Source organism: Mya arenaria, chromosome 5 (genome assembly GCF_026914265.1).
Source record: "Mya arenaria isolate MELC-2E11 chromosome 5, ASM2691426v1".
NCBI classification, from domain to species: domain Eukaryota; kingdom Metazoa; phylum Mollusca; class Bivalvia; order Myida; family Myidae; genus Mya; species Mya arenaria.
Genome location: NC_069126.1, coordinates 8,224,420 through 8,240,394, shown reverse-complemented (window position 1 = coordinate 8,240,394; position 15,975 = coordinate 8,224,420). Strand labels below are relative to the sequence as shown.

The following is a 15,975-nucleotide window of genomic DNA, read 5'->3' as shown; positions in this document are numbered from 1 at the left end:
ACTTTGGGATGAATAATTATCCAGTTGTTGAGATGATACACACATGTATTGCAAAGTTCATAACTTTGGGATGAATAATTATCCAGTTGTTGAGATGATACACACATGTATTGCAAAGTTCATAACTTTGGGATGAATAATTATCATGTTCTGCGTCTTGTTTGATTAAAAAAAAAACATGCATTGATGTTCGCTCCACATCATTATTTATCTTACGGTCTCTGTTTGGGTGGCAGTCAAAAATTGACATGTTTTGTCAACCTCTAATATACCGAGTATCTCAAGACCAATGGTCTATAAATCCATGGTTCTTCAAGCAACATGAACTTAAAATATATATGAAAAATCAATGCTGTATGGTCTTATTTCTTCCGCATTATATTTACAGCTCATTAGGTTTTGTAAGGCGTAATTAGTGTTTTTTTCCTGGAAATCACGCTTTGTGACTTGATGTCAAGATATCCAACTGTGATAAGTGTTGCATCAGCTTTATACTTATGCTGGTAGATAGACCTTTTATTCAATAAATTTAAGGTAATAAAAGAGTGTTTTCTTGATTTTCGTCTATATGTAACATATACTCCCATATCAAAATGGTTATATCAGTAGGCGGAGCTTAAATGTGCCGTAACTACTGTGCAGAAGGCTTTCCACTTATTGGCACACTTGTTATTGAACGTTGGCCTTGACAACAAAATGATATACTTAACACACAACCCTTATGATTGTTATTATACTCTTGCCTTGAAGCCCTCATGTATAATATCAATAAATCGGCTTGTGGGGGCAGTTATTATTACCATAATTCATTATGAAGTTGTTCCAACAGAGTGACAGCTGCCATAGAAATCAGTTTGTTTAATTTGTTTTACATTAACTATAACCAAATTACACATGGTGTATCATTGAAACGCTGATAAGTTCAGTTAGTATCAACTCATGACCCTATATATGAATTAACTCAGTCACATACACCTATAACCAAAATAGAGTGCTTTAAGTATACTCTAGTGATGTCTCAGACTAGCATGTTTGAAGCGATGGCTAATTGACTGGCAGATTTGATTTAAAAAAAATACAATTATTTATTTTTTCTGAACATTTTTACAAAAAATTACTCGTTACTTGAATTTTTGTATTGGATATAGCCTACTTGACATCATTATTTTGTGGTCGGAGATCAATATCTTGAGCCTCTAAAAATGTTTTAGAATCTTGAGCACAACTTTGAAACCAAAAACTTTTACCAAAACCTTTCTCCTCTCTGTATTTCTGCGTCATGCAAGAATTTCTGGTTTAATATTCGGAAGAGAGGGTATGTGGTATGGGGTCGAAAGAAAATAATTTGTTTGAATGTTCTCATAAAATGTACTTTGTAGAAAGTTCTCTTGAAACTCCTCTCATGATTTAATACCTTATAATCATATTCAGCTGAGATGCAAATGGATTTCAGCATTCCGCATTCCTTACAAAATCAATTACACTGTCTTGTATATGGCCAGATTTGTGATGGATGCAATGAATAAATCATGAACTCGGAGATGTCACGAGATTCTCTTGAGTTAAGACATAAAAAACATGTTATGTTAAGATCTAATAACCGAATAATTCTCACACACAGATCTGATGATTATTTGCTGGTGCTAGTTCTATGCCCCTGGGACCGTAAGTGTTGAGTGCCCCTGGGACCAAATGTATTGAGTGCCCTCTTGGCCAAGTATAATCATTTTCTTAAATTGTCTGTATTGAATGGTCAATGAATGGCAGTAATTGAGCCTTCAGCTTTCTGGCTTTGCTGAGAAACTGTTGTGTGGTATGATTGCTTTATAGGAAATTGATCCAACTGCCTTGAGCAATTAACATTAAAGGGAAGATATCCTTGTTGTTATTACGCATGAACATGGTGCTGAATCAGGTTTAAACCACACTCGCTTCTTACATACTTTAATATCGCATACATATTTTTTCTTTGTCCAGGGTTACCATGTGACTGGTAAATGTCTCCATTTATTAGTTTCATAGATTTTTTGTATTTTACCCATTTCTGATACAAATAATTGAGGACCTAATAGTTGTGATTTATCCAAATATCTATTTTTATTAATCAATGGACATTGCCAATGACTTTCAAACGATGGTGTCGACTCCCTTTAAATGTAAGAGAGTACCTTGTAATTTCCAGATTCTGACTTAGGTCTGTGTTAAATTTTTCAAGAGAGAGTTTATACATTTTAAAATCTGTCTGCAACCTTTGGCTCCATCACCCGTACAGCATTAAAGAGGAATTAAGAAGCTTACCCTCATGTTTGGGTGCGCATAAGGTGTTAAGTCAAAGACAAAGAAGTGGTATTGTTAGAACGATAAATGACATTTTAAACGTTTACACAACCAGGAGAAGAAGTTAAAATTTCATTTGTTTTGGAACAATTTCTCTGCCAAAATAATTAATCTGATATTTTGGCGTGGCATTCTGGAAAATATCTGTAATAAAACCCTTAGTTTGTAATTAATGTAACAGAAATAGTATGTATTGTATGTCCTAAAAATCAGCTTAAACCACAAGTTCTATGTGACAAGCTTGACGAATTGAATCCCGCTACAGGAAGCCATTTACTTTGGAACTGTCTTGATGTAATCTTGTTTTGGTCTTGGCGTTTCCTGTTATCTACTTATTTCACATACGATGACTTACGATGACGAAACGAAACCTCCCATAGAGACTTTAAGTGAATTTTATTGATTTATAGCATGGAGGAAATTAGGTCAATTTGATATAAAGAGAAAAATCTTATGAAACCATTCTTAGGTTCTGTTTTTAGGTTGTCTGTATTTGAAGGAAACAAGATAACGTATCATCGTAGGCGTGCCATCATGGAATTCAGCGTACAAAACTCTAACCTTGGCAATAACTCAAAATCTATTTACAGAATTCAAATTTCACCCTTGCAACAGACATTATGCACAAAAACGACAGACAAGTATTGGCGTCTGTTCTACATCGCTCTTGTTGGTAGAGCAGTCATGATTGGTCCATTTAAGAATTAAGAGAACACTTCAGCAAAAAATTCACGCTTTAATTTTCATTTCTGTGGTTGCTAAGAATTCATCCCAATTCAAAGAAGACCTTGCATGGAGTTCTCAAAATAATGAGAGTTTTATGTGAAGCCATGGAAATTAGAATGTAAAACAGTTGTGTCACAACTGTCATCTTGTTAATTATGGTGTGGCCTTGGGGAAAATATGGTTATTTTCTTTTGTTTCTTTTTTAAAACAATTCTTTTTTTTAAATGTTCAATTAAGCATTCTTGCATTACATGTGATTCCAATCTTGTTGAAAATAAACAAAGTAATCTTACTCATAAATTATGGTTTCAACATTACTAAAATAGATGTATTTTTACAGGTATGGTTTCTCTGTTTCAAAGTCCTTGAACTGCATGATAGGTAGCATTGTTGTCAAGTTTGTTTGAATTTTTATTAAAAATAAGTTATTTTGCATGTTACAGATGATGAAGAAGTGGCAGGATGCAAGAGAAAATGTTGCTGATATGAGGAAATCTGATGCACAGGGAGCTGAGCAGCTCAACAAAGAAATCACTGAGGTATGGTTGTGAGGTCTGGGGTGATGAATATGGGGAAACTATTGAAAGGAATAGAGATCTTAGGTTTTGTTTTCTAAGGTAGGGAGTGGAGGAAGTCTGACCCACAGTGGTGGTCTGAGTAGCTCAACAAGGAAATAACAGGTATGGTTGCAAGGTCTTGGGTAATAAATATGGGAAAACAATTGAAAGGAATAGAGATATTAGGTTTTGATTACTAAGGTAGAGAGTGGAGGAAGTCTGACCGGAGGAAGTCTGACCCTCAGTGGGTTGAGTAGCTCAACGAGGAAATAATCGAGGTATGGTTGCGAGGTCTGGGGTAATGAATATGGGGAAACTATTTAGTAGCTCAACAAGGAAATAACTGAGGTATAGTAACTATTAGAAGGCTGTATGGTATTGAAGAAAACATTGATAGCTTCAATATCATGGTTTCGAATTACTGACCCAAGCACAGTTCCTTACATTTGCTGTCAAATTTATAAGGGTCCAATTCTTAAAAGCACTACACAATGTGCCCTTTTTGTTTCCTAGCACCCAGTCCCTTTTCTGCAGCACTCTGCCCTTTATATAACCTGGTTAAACCCTCAGCTACTAACAAGCCTGGTACATGGCTCGGCTGAACATTGTGTGCTTGTCAATATTATTGAACAGGAGTTTTCCAGCTGCTTGTGCATACACTTACAGATCAGTTATTTTGTTGGTTGGTTGGCTATTTTGCAGATCTTCATAAAACACATGTGCATTGTGCAGCCAAGCTCTTAATAAATCATGGCTCTGGGGGAAAAAGAATTTGGCAGAGGAATACAGGAACTCAATGCAATGAGTTTAAACATTATATATATATTATACAACAGTTGTGAAGAAAGTTTTGATCACTTATACCAGGGCTTTTTCTATAGTACCCACGGGTCCGACTATCGGACCCATTCCCAAAGCAAAATATAAGATATTTTTCCCAATTTTCAGAAAAAAAATCCCAATCAAAAAAAAAAAAAAAAGGTTTTTTTTTTTTTTTTTAGAAAGTCTTTTTACTTGTACTTGTTCATTTTCAACATCCTCATAAATTATGTGATGTAAAGTTTTTTTGATAATTGAACTCGGAAATCATTGATTTTCATTACATTCAGAGATCAGTATGAAATATTATCTGTCATGATTTATTGCAATAGATATTTACACCCCAAGGATTGATATTTTTGGGGTCTTTTAAAGGGAAAATAAACTAATATTAAATCATTTCCTAATTCGCAGGAGACTAGACAGCCTTTTCTTTTTACTGTAAATTTTCCCAATTTTGGCATTTTCACGATGCAAAATTTCTCAAAATGTCTAGGGTCTTTTTCCCAAAATGGCCAGAAAAAGCCCTGTATACTATTGGAATCACTCTTATTGGCACAATGTTGCGAGAGAGTCCCACTTGTCCGGCTTGGTGACCTCTAAACAAACTCACATGCGCCCAGGTTGGGAATCAAACCCAGGTTGCCTTTGTGAAATGCGAGTGCGCTAACCAGACAACCTCATTCAATGCAATTGTGTTTAATGGCTGCATTGCATATATATAGCAACATTTTATCTACATGTACTTATAACATTTTTATTATGATCTTTCCTGTTGCAAAATATGCTTATATTTTTTTTTTTTTGTAATATTGTTATACAGGTGTAACTTAACCATTTTCAGCGATTCCAGCGTATGTACAAGGCATTCGAGAAGGAAGGAGAGTCGGAGAAGAAGCAGCTTGTATCGCTCCACCAGCAACGTGTGCAGGCCATGTTTAATAGGAAGAAGCGCGTCTTGATGACCTCATACAAGGAAGAACTTGAGTCAGAAACACCCTCCGTAAGTATTAGTTGTTGCTGTCATATGACAGCATACGTACAGTTTACTTGCATATATATATAGTTGTTCGTAATTGTTAAGTTCCCGTAAGGACAAAATTAAGTCAGGAATGGCTTATCAAGTCGGCTTAATCTGATTAAGACCACCCTAGATAATAACCTTCGGTTGACAAAGAATATTTGTTGAAACCAAGTTCCTGTGAATTTGTTTGCACAGCTTTTTCATGTGACAAGTAAACCTCTCCATCGGTTGAACAATTATTTATATCGAGGTTGTTCCGGTTGTTCATGTCAAATATATGATCAGGCTCAGGTTGATTAGAAGTGTTTGGATTTCACCCATTGCAGAAACACAAATGGTAATTAAAGGCAAAGCTCCCTGACTTTGCGTTTCTTTTTATATCTAATGAAACAGTGTATATATAGTTTTCACTGTAAGATGCACAAGGTCCATGATCGTAATTGCGGCAAATTTTCCCAGGCCCTGATATAATATATTTGTAGATTAACTTGTTTGAACGTCATTGGCAATAGGCTGTGAACATTGATCAATAAGAAGATACTGGATAAATCAACTTTTAGGGCCTGAAATATTTGAATCACAGATAGGAAAAATACACCTAATCCATCCGACTGTCCTCAAATACACCTAATCCATCCGACTGTCCTCAAATACACCTAATCCATCCGACTCTCCTCAAATACATCTAATCCATCCGACTGTCCTCATAACTTTCCTGTAATAACAGGGATCTTTGCCTTTAATTTTGTCATCTCCATTACAAAAATTGAAATAAACACGAGCCTGCAACCCCTGCACTGGTAATATGTCTTCCGGGCTTGCTCAAATTCTTAATTTCATATAGCAGGGCTTGTTCAAAAAATTATGGACGTTTTTACGTTTTTATTTGTTTATAACTTTAACCAGAGTTTTTGAAAAAGCATCAATAAAAGCTTCTTTTTTAACTCCAGCATTTAAATCCATCAACATTAAACAAGACACTTTGGGATTTTACCATCACTTTGGGATTTCTCCGATTGCAAAATTGTCAGTCTTCCCTCTGTTTTACGATCTAACCAACCTCAAAGTCAATATCTAAAAAAGAGGTTGAACAAAATCATTCTTCAACATCTGTTTTGCTGGCAGGAATAATTTTATATTACGGCCTGTGCTATGAACTGTCTCCATAAGTTGTTTGAGAGAGGCAAACTTTGAAGAAGAAAAAAACAATGGTTTATAATGATTTTATGGTTTTTAATGAAAAAAGTTGTGGTATGTGTCGCCTTGGTGTTACCATGTAAAAACTTAAGCCATATCTCAAAAATTGTATCCACTTTTACACATTTTCCTATTACTCTGGAAAAGGTAATTATTGAGTTATGCCCCCTTTTGACTGAAAGAAACAAAACAACACAAACAGATGAGCAAGCCTTGTTTCTGCTTATGGAGCTCTTGTTATTGCCAAATCATGAATGATATGGAATCATGAATCAGTCATGTTTTGGCTAAGGCCTGCTTTGTCAAGAATCCATAGAGTAATCTGATTCAGTTTGGAGCTAATGTAGTCTACTGTATTTATGTTCTGATCAGCAGAAGGTGATTACAAGGGCTTAGATTGCCTGTCTGTATGTCAAAGATGTAGTAACTCTAACTTGTATGTGATTTTCTCATTAGTGGTTACATGTAACATTGGGCGATGGTAGTTCGCATGGTTATGTTACAGAAGTCTTTATCATTGATTTTCTTGTCCGTACATATACAGGAAGCATTTCGTTATCGTAATTTGTATATTTTGTGCTGAGTTTGCAGTGTTTTTTGTCAATATCTGGCAGACTGTTGAATATGCACAAATTCAGGAAGCAATTTCTAGAAATTGACGTCATAAAGCCGAAGTTTGCCTAACAGAATATTTCAGATGCATAATGCTGAAGTGGGCATAAAGAACACTCATCTGCTAAAATGAAATTTATGTAGAAGAAGTATAGCACCGTAAAACATGTCCTGAGTCGATCGATTCTCATAATAATTGTGGTACTCCCAATACTTAGAAGTTTAGTTCTTTGTAAGCCTTTTTAATAATAAGGCATCAGATTTGGGAGGGGGGGGGGAGTTGTGGTGTACATTTTATCAGTATACGGGGGCATACATGTAGCATTTTGAATTGTATGCATGTACACATAAGCAAACTATATATTTGTGTATGTGAAGGTCTCTCATCGGTTTTATGGGGGGGGGAGTAATCCGTTGGAGGGATGTCCCATCCCAAAGAATTTTGGGGGGGAGAAAAACTTCAAATAAAAATACATTTTCAAGCATTCTTAACGCCAACATCTGGTGGAATTATGAATATTTATGTATATAAATGGCTTTTAAAACACTTTCAATAGGGTTCTAGAGTTACTTCAAAGAAGCACAATTTTGAACATTTTCTTAGAAATTCATATGTTTTAATTATTCACTGCCCGAGACAACGTGCGGTTGTGTCCCTCACCACCCTGTGCCTTTTCTGCAGCACCCTGTCCTTTTTAAAACCTGGCTGAAACCCTACCTACCCTGATATTTCATAGAGATACATTGTTTGTATTGTAGTTTTATCTTGTCTGTTCTTTAGCACACTTCATGTATTAAGAACTCAAATTTCTTAATAATCAGATAAAAATTGGACCAGGTACTTTTTACCTAAAATACAATTAACCGATTTCCTTCTTTTTTAGTCCGCCAAGGTCCTAAGCTACCTGAAGCAGTACATCCGTACCGAAGAGAAGGATCGCCTGCACACAGTGAACAGATTCGAGCATCTCCGTGACACAGATCAGGAGGAGGCCGCCCGTGTGCATGACTCTCTCGTCCGACACCTGAAACTGATTGACGATAGGATCACAGATGCTGTCACCATGTTGGACCGAAATACCGAACTCAGAGATAAGATCAAACCTGAAATCGGTGGGTGGCATTTTTTTTTTTGATTTAATTTCTTGTGAAGAAACATGTCAAACCTTTGCCGATCGGCCATGCGTAAAAAGTTAATTTGCATAGTTTCTGATCATATACTGGAATTGGCCCAATTTGTTTTAACCCTGACTTTGCTTTCTAAATAAAAAAACTCCTACGCTTAACAGGTTTCCGTATCTTAATTCAGTTACCTTTAATACTTGCCGAAACTTAATCTTACAAACGAAACTAGTTTTATCCTGATTATCTTAAAAGAAAAAATCTTGCAGAGTCTAAAATCTCCATAAAAGGATCTCATGACACATCAAGCAGATTGTTCAGAACTCTGTTAAAAGTAATAATGTGGTTAGCGTCATTGTCATTAACTCTAAAATCGATACCGCACTGAAAGTTGAATGCATACTTTTTTGATCTGCAGTGTTCCTTACAAGATTTGAGAAAACTGTTTCAGCTTTACTTGCTTGTTGTTTTTTTTTAAATATCTGGCACATCATCAAATAGTTAACGTTTCAAAGTTAACAACAATTTTGTTTACCATGTTGTTAACTTTAACAAAGATCTGAAGAATCTGCCCCAAATATTACAAAACAAAAATTTAATACTGAGCTTAACAAGGGACATAAGAATGAGTAAGACATCGGGACCCGTGGTAGGCAATAACAATACATAGCACATTGTCCCTAGGTCTCATTGGTAAATTATCACACCATCCGAACAAAAAAATCAACCAACTTGGGTCATCTTCAAAAAAAACAAAAACGGCTTTACTTGATTTAAGTTAACTTGATAGTAACTGGGAATGCTTTACAATTAGCAATTTTGCTGCATTTGTAACATTTTGATATGTAGCTATAATCTCTTAATTGAAAATTAAATAAATAAAATTAGCTGAAAATTAAGGTACCAATGTTGCGGTAAAGGTAAGTAGGTTAAAATGGAACCTGTAAAATATTCCTTTGTCAAAATGTAGGGATTATTCCAAGAATGGGGTATGATGATTGCTGTATCAACGAGTGCCTGTAGTTAATGCATTCGGTTTTTAGCAATCATTATGTTTGCTTTGTAAGGACAATTTTTTAATGTACATTCTCATTGGTTGACGATCAATATCTCCGCCTACTGGCGATGTTACGATAATTGGCTGATAGATGACCTAATTTTCGGATTAGTTGAATACTGGTAATAAATGGTGCGATGTTTTGACTGCTGGAACAGTGACCTAGTACTCACTGATTGACCGATTTACAATTTGCAAAAATTCTTTGATGTTACAAATGGCCACAGTCTGGCAATTTAAGGCGATCGTTTCACCCAAGTCGCCTCCTTGGATAACTCTGTAAATAATGACATTAAATTATTTTTCTTCTATCAGTAATTATTTAATTCTGATAAGAATGAGATCTTTTATACTTGTATCTTTTGACCTGTTGTGGTAAATCTGTCATGATTGGCCTCTCTCTGACTTTTTTACCTGCTGTGCACATAATGTATTGCGATTGTCCTACTTTTTCTGTCTAGGTGATTAGATGGTCTCGCACGGAATCAATCAATAGTCTGTAATTTTTTAACTTGTCTGCTTTTTTCAAGAGAACGGTTCAGTTATTCTCATAGCTGTAGTAACGTTACTCTTGGGGCGGCGTGCAATAACATTAACCTTAACCAGTACCCAAAAACATCTCAAGATAAAATATTTACATACTCTCATTCCTTCAATGGACTGCCTTTCGGCAATTGCGAATATGTTCAGATGAACCCAATTTCTTCAGATATGTTCATATCGGGACTCATCGCATAAAAATATACATGTACATTAAAGATTGTTTATCTTGTTATTTTTTTTATTGTGTCAGCAGGCCACTAACAACTTACATCATGTTAGAAAGGGTTAGTTTAGTTTCTTCAGACTGCACTCACTTGAACCAGCCCCTCTGCATTCATAGCCACTGACATCAATCCCGCAATTTTTTCCTTAAATTAATGCCCATAACTCTAGCTAAGACAATAAAATCCCCCTGCTATGGATTAATCCACAGTGGAGCTCCTGTTTTCAGATGTGTTGGTATATACAATGATATATGTTACCGGGTTATTATACATATTGCAGAACAATTCCGTCACAACAAGTTCCGCAGCCTGGACCTCACCATTGATGACGTTGTAATGACGCCGAAACTTGACAGCGAGGGGGAGACCACCTCTGAACACCTGCCCATCATTGACAGTAAGTGCGAGAAGAGAACCGCTTTAAAAAAGACCCTTTATTTTTTGTAAATTGGTTTAAAATTGCCAAATTTACAATCAAGTTTTGCAAAGAAAACAATGAGGTATTATTATGGTGTAGGTGTCGTCAGCGTGTTTTTTGGTGTCCAGATTTTTTCAACATAAAATATTCAAGGTTAACTTACACTAATACAGGAATATTTCCTGCCAGATCAAGGTTACTAACACTAAATTTTTCTATTTGTCCCCAGGAATCTTGGACAGTGGTGATGTAAGCAGCGAGGAGCACGAATACACGAACATCAAGATTGACGATGAGGGTCTAACCATGCAGGAAACCAACCAGGAACCAGCCGTTGCTCACGCACAGAGCAACGGGGCCAGTGTACAGGGAGCACAGGTATGGTGTTACAACAGTGGATACTAAACTGATCTGTTCATTCTTTGACACACAACAGTGCACTTAATAGATCATGAACATTCTTTAAGTGTTGACTGTGTTACATGGCAAACACATACGTATTGCATTGTCTGTCCTCCTCGTCCTCGGTGTCACTCTGATATTTCCCTTCAATAACTTTGAACAACTTGCTGTAGAGTTTTCAAACTTGTTACCCACATTGGTAAGGGCCAGAGCAAATACCTGATTGACTTTGGGTTCAATAGATCACAGGTCACGATGACCTTTACTAGAAAAGTTATGGGAACTGGCTTTTACCTCTGAATTGTTGATTTGGGTTCAATAGATCGGACTTTGGGCTCAATAGGTCAGACTTTGGGTTCAACAGATCAGATTTTTGGTTCAATAGATAACTTTGGGTTCAACAGATCAGATTATGGGTTCAATAGATCAGACTTTAAGTTCATTATATCAAACTTTGGTTTAACAGATCGCAGGTCATGGTGACCTTGACTAGAAAAGATTGTGTGTGGGTATGGGGCATAAAGCTGAATAATCTAAAACTGTACTGTTTTTGTATTGTTGCAATAAAATGTTGGTGTACTTGAACATGAATGCATTGCAATTGAGTGCATTACAAACAAGTCGGAAACTATGCAGTTTTGTCTCGTGACTTGCACATTTATGATCAAAGAGTGACTCATTGTTAAAATATGTTTTAGTCTACTGAAATCAATCACATTCTATTCGCTGCTACTGTGAAGGTAGAAATGATTAAAAGCAATGTAAAAGCTGATAAAGATGTCTGTCTGCCACATCAAGGCTGCCTTTGCATTGATTTCTATAGAATTTATGGGATTTTTTTGTGAATATGTTTCTGTTCCAACAAGTTCAATAATAGTTCTAACAATTGTAATGTGGGGGCAGATCACATTGATATCCTAAAGTGACTCACATGTGAAAGTGTCGTTTTACTTCACATCGAACAAAATTCCTTTTAAGCTCATCTGTTTTTAGATATTGTCGTAGCATTAGCTTCAATAGCGATGACTTTATGTTGCAAAAATTAACATTGGCCAAAAACGTTGATGGACTGGCAATGCAGATACAAGGTCATTTTCTCTGGCAAAATGTGTATCAAGTTTCATTTAAATATCTACTCTAATGTACGTAAGTTGTTCTTGGCCATTTGCATTATCAATAAATAAATAAATTTAGTAGATTCTGGGTTATTCTGTAATTCTGAAAAGGACAAATTACCCTAGTATCAGTATTGCCGGTCCATCACTTGTACAATAGTTGAGGAAAGATATGGGGGCACGCCAAAAAAAGTGTGTTTTGGGTTAATTCTTGTCCAAAAATAGGTAGGTAGGATTTTTTTTATGGCTTTATGTAAGAACAATATTATCATCATTGGGGATTGGCGTTTAAGTAATCTTCAGTTTAAAGCCTTTTAAACACATGAACAAAATTTATTTATTTAAAAGAAAGAAAATTACCAAATGACTAAAAACAGTAGGGTCAGCACCTATTTCGTAGGTAGGGTTGGGTAATCCGAACTGAAAGTACTTTCTTAGTAAATCTGAGTATTTTTTATATTACGATTATGATGCAAATGTCGTTTTTTATATGACCCTGTTGGAAATAAAATTTCTCTTACTTTAATAATAATTATTTCCGATTCTTTGCAGGCATCATTCAGTGAAAAGGGGAGCTCAAGTGCCAGTGCCAGCAGCGTTGTCGGTCTCGCAGTTGGCAGTGTTTCTGTTTTCATCATCATTGTTGTTGCGGTTGTGATGCTGAAAAAACGCAGCGCACGCCAGCCAATCACCCACGGATTTGTCGAGGTTGATCCCGCAGCGTCACCAGAGGAGCGACATGTCGCGAATATGCAGATGAACGGCTATGAGAATCCAACTTACAGATATTTTGAAGTGGGCAGTGGGAATTAGAACATTATAAGACTGTTTTATGAGAAATTATGTTATTTGCTTTCTTTGAAATGTTGGAAATAACTTTGAAAGTTTTTGAGGCGGATGTGAGAATAAAAACCCTTACTTTTGACCAATTTAGTATGATTTATTATTATCGGTGTTTCAATTTTGTTGAAAGTGGTTAAGTGAAACTATGCTACTGTTTTCTGATGTTTAAACTTAAAAACAAGTTCTGATGCACGGGTGTTGTAAAATAATCGCTTGAAATGGCAGGCAGCCCATGAAAGCCATACTGATCAATTTTGTTTTTTTCCGCATATCATCGTGAAATCGTCACCCAGTGTGTGTAATATTACATCACCATAATATATTATAGAGACGACAAAATCTCACAATAGAAGTGGACACACAAAACGTTTTTGTCATGTAGAATCGTAAAACGCCTTGTGAACTTGTACATTATACACTGTGTTATATGTTGATTGTGTATCTAATATGTGTTGTAACCCCAATCTTACGAAAAATCTAGCGTCAATATCTAACTTGTAGATGCATCGATCCATACTACGTGCTGCCATTCTTTCTGTCTGTAGATATTTGCAACTATTCTGCTTATTCGACAACTTGCGATCAAATTTTTATGATATTTTCTGCCGACTGTATTCTCTCACTATTTTATTGATTGTTTGTACGCTTTATAGCTCTATACCTTCATCTACAATTGTATAATGCTTTATTCTTTTAAACGATTCATACTCTGCTTGTTTTGCTTAATAAGCAAAGATATTTTATGTTTTAAAGGCCAGTTTAGAATCAAGTTTAATGGAAGAAAATTTTATATTTCATTTTTTATTTCAAGTAGAAGTGATCGTGATTGTTATCGTTACTAGGGAACAAAGCTGCTTAGATTTGCTTAACTCTTCCGGCTATCAATGTTATAGCTTCCTGTGCCATGCTCTAGTTACCGTAGCTATTAACCCAGACAGCGTTTCTTAGGATGTGGCGATATTGTTCCAAGTTAAGAAAAAAGGTCCAATTATTGTCTTGTAAGGTTTAATGTATACATTTTAAAATCTCTTGTTTTCAGTTTTAATTAATTTTCTTCCATTTATGTACATTTTCATATACATTACAATTTTATCACCATTGTTTTTAGTGATACATGTATATATTTTAACTAGCAGGTCGTTTCTCCTTGACCAATTTTTAATCTGGTGATTTTACCTACAAATTAATAATCTCTTTTATGAAATCTTTTTTTATGATTTGATTTTATTCTAAACCCTGAATATTATACAGCTGGTTAAAATATTATTTCAAAGGAATAAATAAATACTGATGTGATATTTTTGCTTCACTTTTTATTGTATTTGAAATTAACTGACCTGCTATCATTTTTATATGTTAAATTGTATGTTGGTCATATTTATTTGTTATCAAAAATATTTAATTATCCCTTAAAATAAAGAAACACTAAAAAAATATTTGAATCAAAATATCAAAAAAAATAAAGAAAAAATTAAGAAATATTATAATGAAACTGATTCTATTAATATTTCTCCTGAACAAAGCAAATACAATGACATACATACATCAGCCATGCTTTTCCAATAAAATCTTGAAGTGTACAGGAAACAGGTTAACTCTACGATAAAGAATTGGGTCAGCTTTTTAAGCCCGCATTCACATTTCGTTAGTGAAAAGACTGCAAATATGCTGACTGCATTAATTTAATTGCTTGCTAACAAGGAAATCCAATCATTAGGTTTGTTTTGTTAAGTCAAAGAAATAAGGATATAAAGCCGTTTAGCCACACAAATGCTATTGATTTATTTTATAAAGTTTAAATCAAAGTAGCAATTGGCAGTTGAAGAAAAGTTTGAAATGTGCATGGTTGTACCAGTGCTCTTAAACATTCCAAAAAATTTGGTACTTGTACTTCGATAATGCTCATTTTATACGGACACTTTTTACTATTTAAAATATCACATCTGCTTTTATGACTGTTGTTTCAGGCATGAAGTAACAAAATAAAGGTTCTTTATTTTACTAGTGTACTCTGGCCCCAGTTTTTTGAAAACTCTTTTTAGATGTATTTATTTTTATAACAACTGGAGTCATTTTACTGCTTGACAATCTTACATGGTTTTAAAAAGTATATGTCTGAATTCTGTTAAAATTGTTTTTTCTTGTACGTTATATGGCCAATTATTTTATTTTTTTTTGTACCAGACCAAGAAATGTTACCAAGTTATAATTTAAAAAAGATTGGTTGTACTCAAAATGTGTGATACATATTTAATAGCATACAGGATTTTTGGATAAATGGAAAGGTGATATTGCGTTTAATACACAAACAAACTGGTTTCATAAGGAATATTTTGTTCTTAGTAAAAATAATTTTTCATTTTTTATGAAACTGGGGCCAGTCTCAAATTTTAATTTGTGAAATTCATAGGGCCAGTTCTAGTAAATTTATCAGTATGGTTGTTAAATATCTCTAGAATAGTGTTTCTTTATGGTAGAATTAACTTGTTGTTTGACATTAAACATTTAGTGTTGTGATCATTTTATTGTACAATTGTATCTACATCAAGGGCTTGGATCCCTCACTTCTGTACAAGTACTTATGTTAAGGGTCTACAGCCCTCACTTCTGTATAGGGTCTAAAAAGCCCTCACTTCTTTGTCAGAACCATCAAATGTCCATGTATGTCTTTTTTAGATCAATAAACTGTACACTTCACATGCTCTGGTTTGTTTTCTCCACCCCATGTGAGTCCATACTTTACATGTATAACAACAAGTATTGATGGTTCGTGAATTAAATATATATACTTAGTGCCATAACTCTTACAATATTTAAGAGGTTTGAAGTTGATATCTTCAATGAAAGTAGTTAGTAATAAAAAAAAACATGAAAAATATGAACAAATAAGGTAACAAAGGTACATAACTCTAACAATATTAAAATTGGAGATCTATAAATTGACTTTTTTGCCACTGTGAGTAATTGTATAAAGTTTGA

The 15,975-nt window shown here is 34.8% G+C and overlaps 1 protein-coding gene across 1 annotated transcript in view; it reads left to right on the top strand.

Annotated features, from left to right (window-relative positions):
• The window catches only part of LOC128234374 (amyloid-beta precursor-like protein), a 38,890-nt gene extending 23,197 nt beyond the window's left edge, over positions 1-15,693 (top strand). The window contains exons 6-11 of the mRNA XM_052948581.1: positions 3,507-3,602; positions 5,284-5,442; positions 8,157-8,385; positions 10,499-10,615; positions 10,866-11,014; positions 12,706-15,693. Of these exons, the coding sequence (XP_052804541.1) occupies positions 3,507-3,602; positions 5,284-5,442; positions 8,157-8,385; positions 10,499-10,615; positions 10,866-11,014; positions 12,706-12,966 (1,011 nt within the window). The 3' untranslated portion in view covers positions 12,967-15,693. The remainder of the gene's footprint in view (positions 1-3,506; positions 3,603-5,283; positions 5,443-8,156; positions 8,386-10,498; positions 10,616-10,865; positions 11,015-12,705) is intronic.
• Positions 15,694-15,975: the final 282 nt, after the last annotated feature.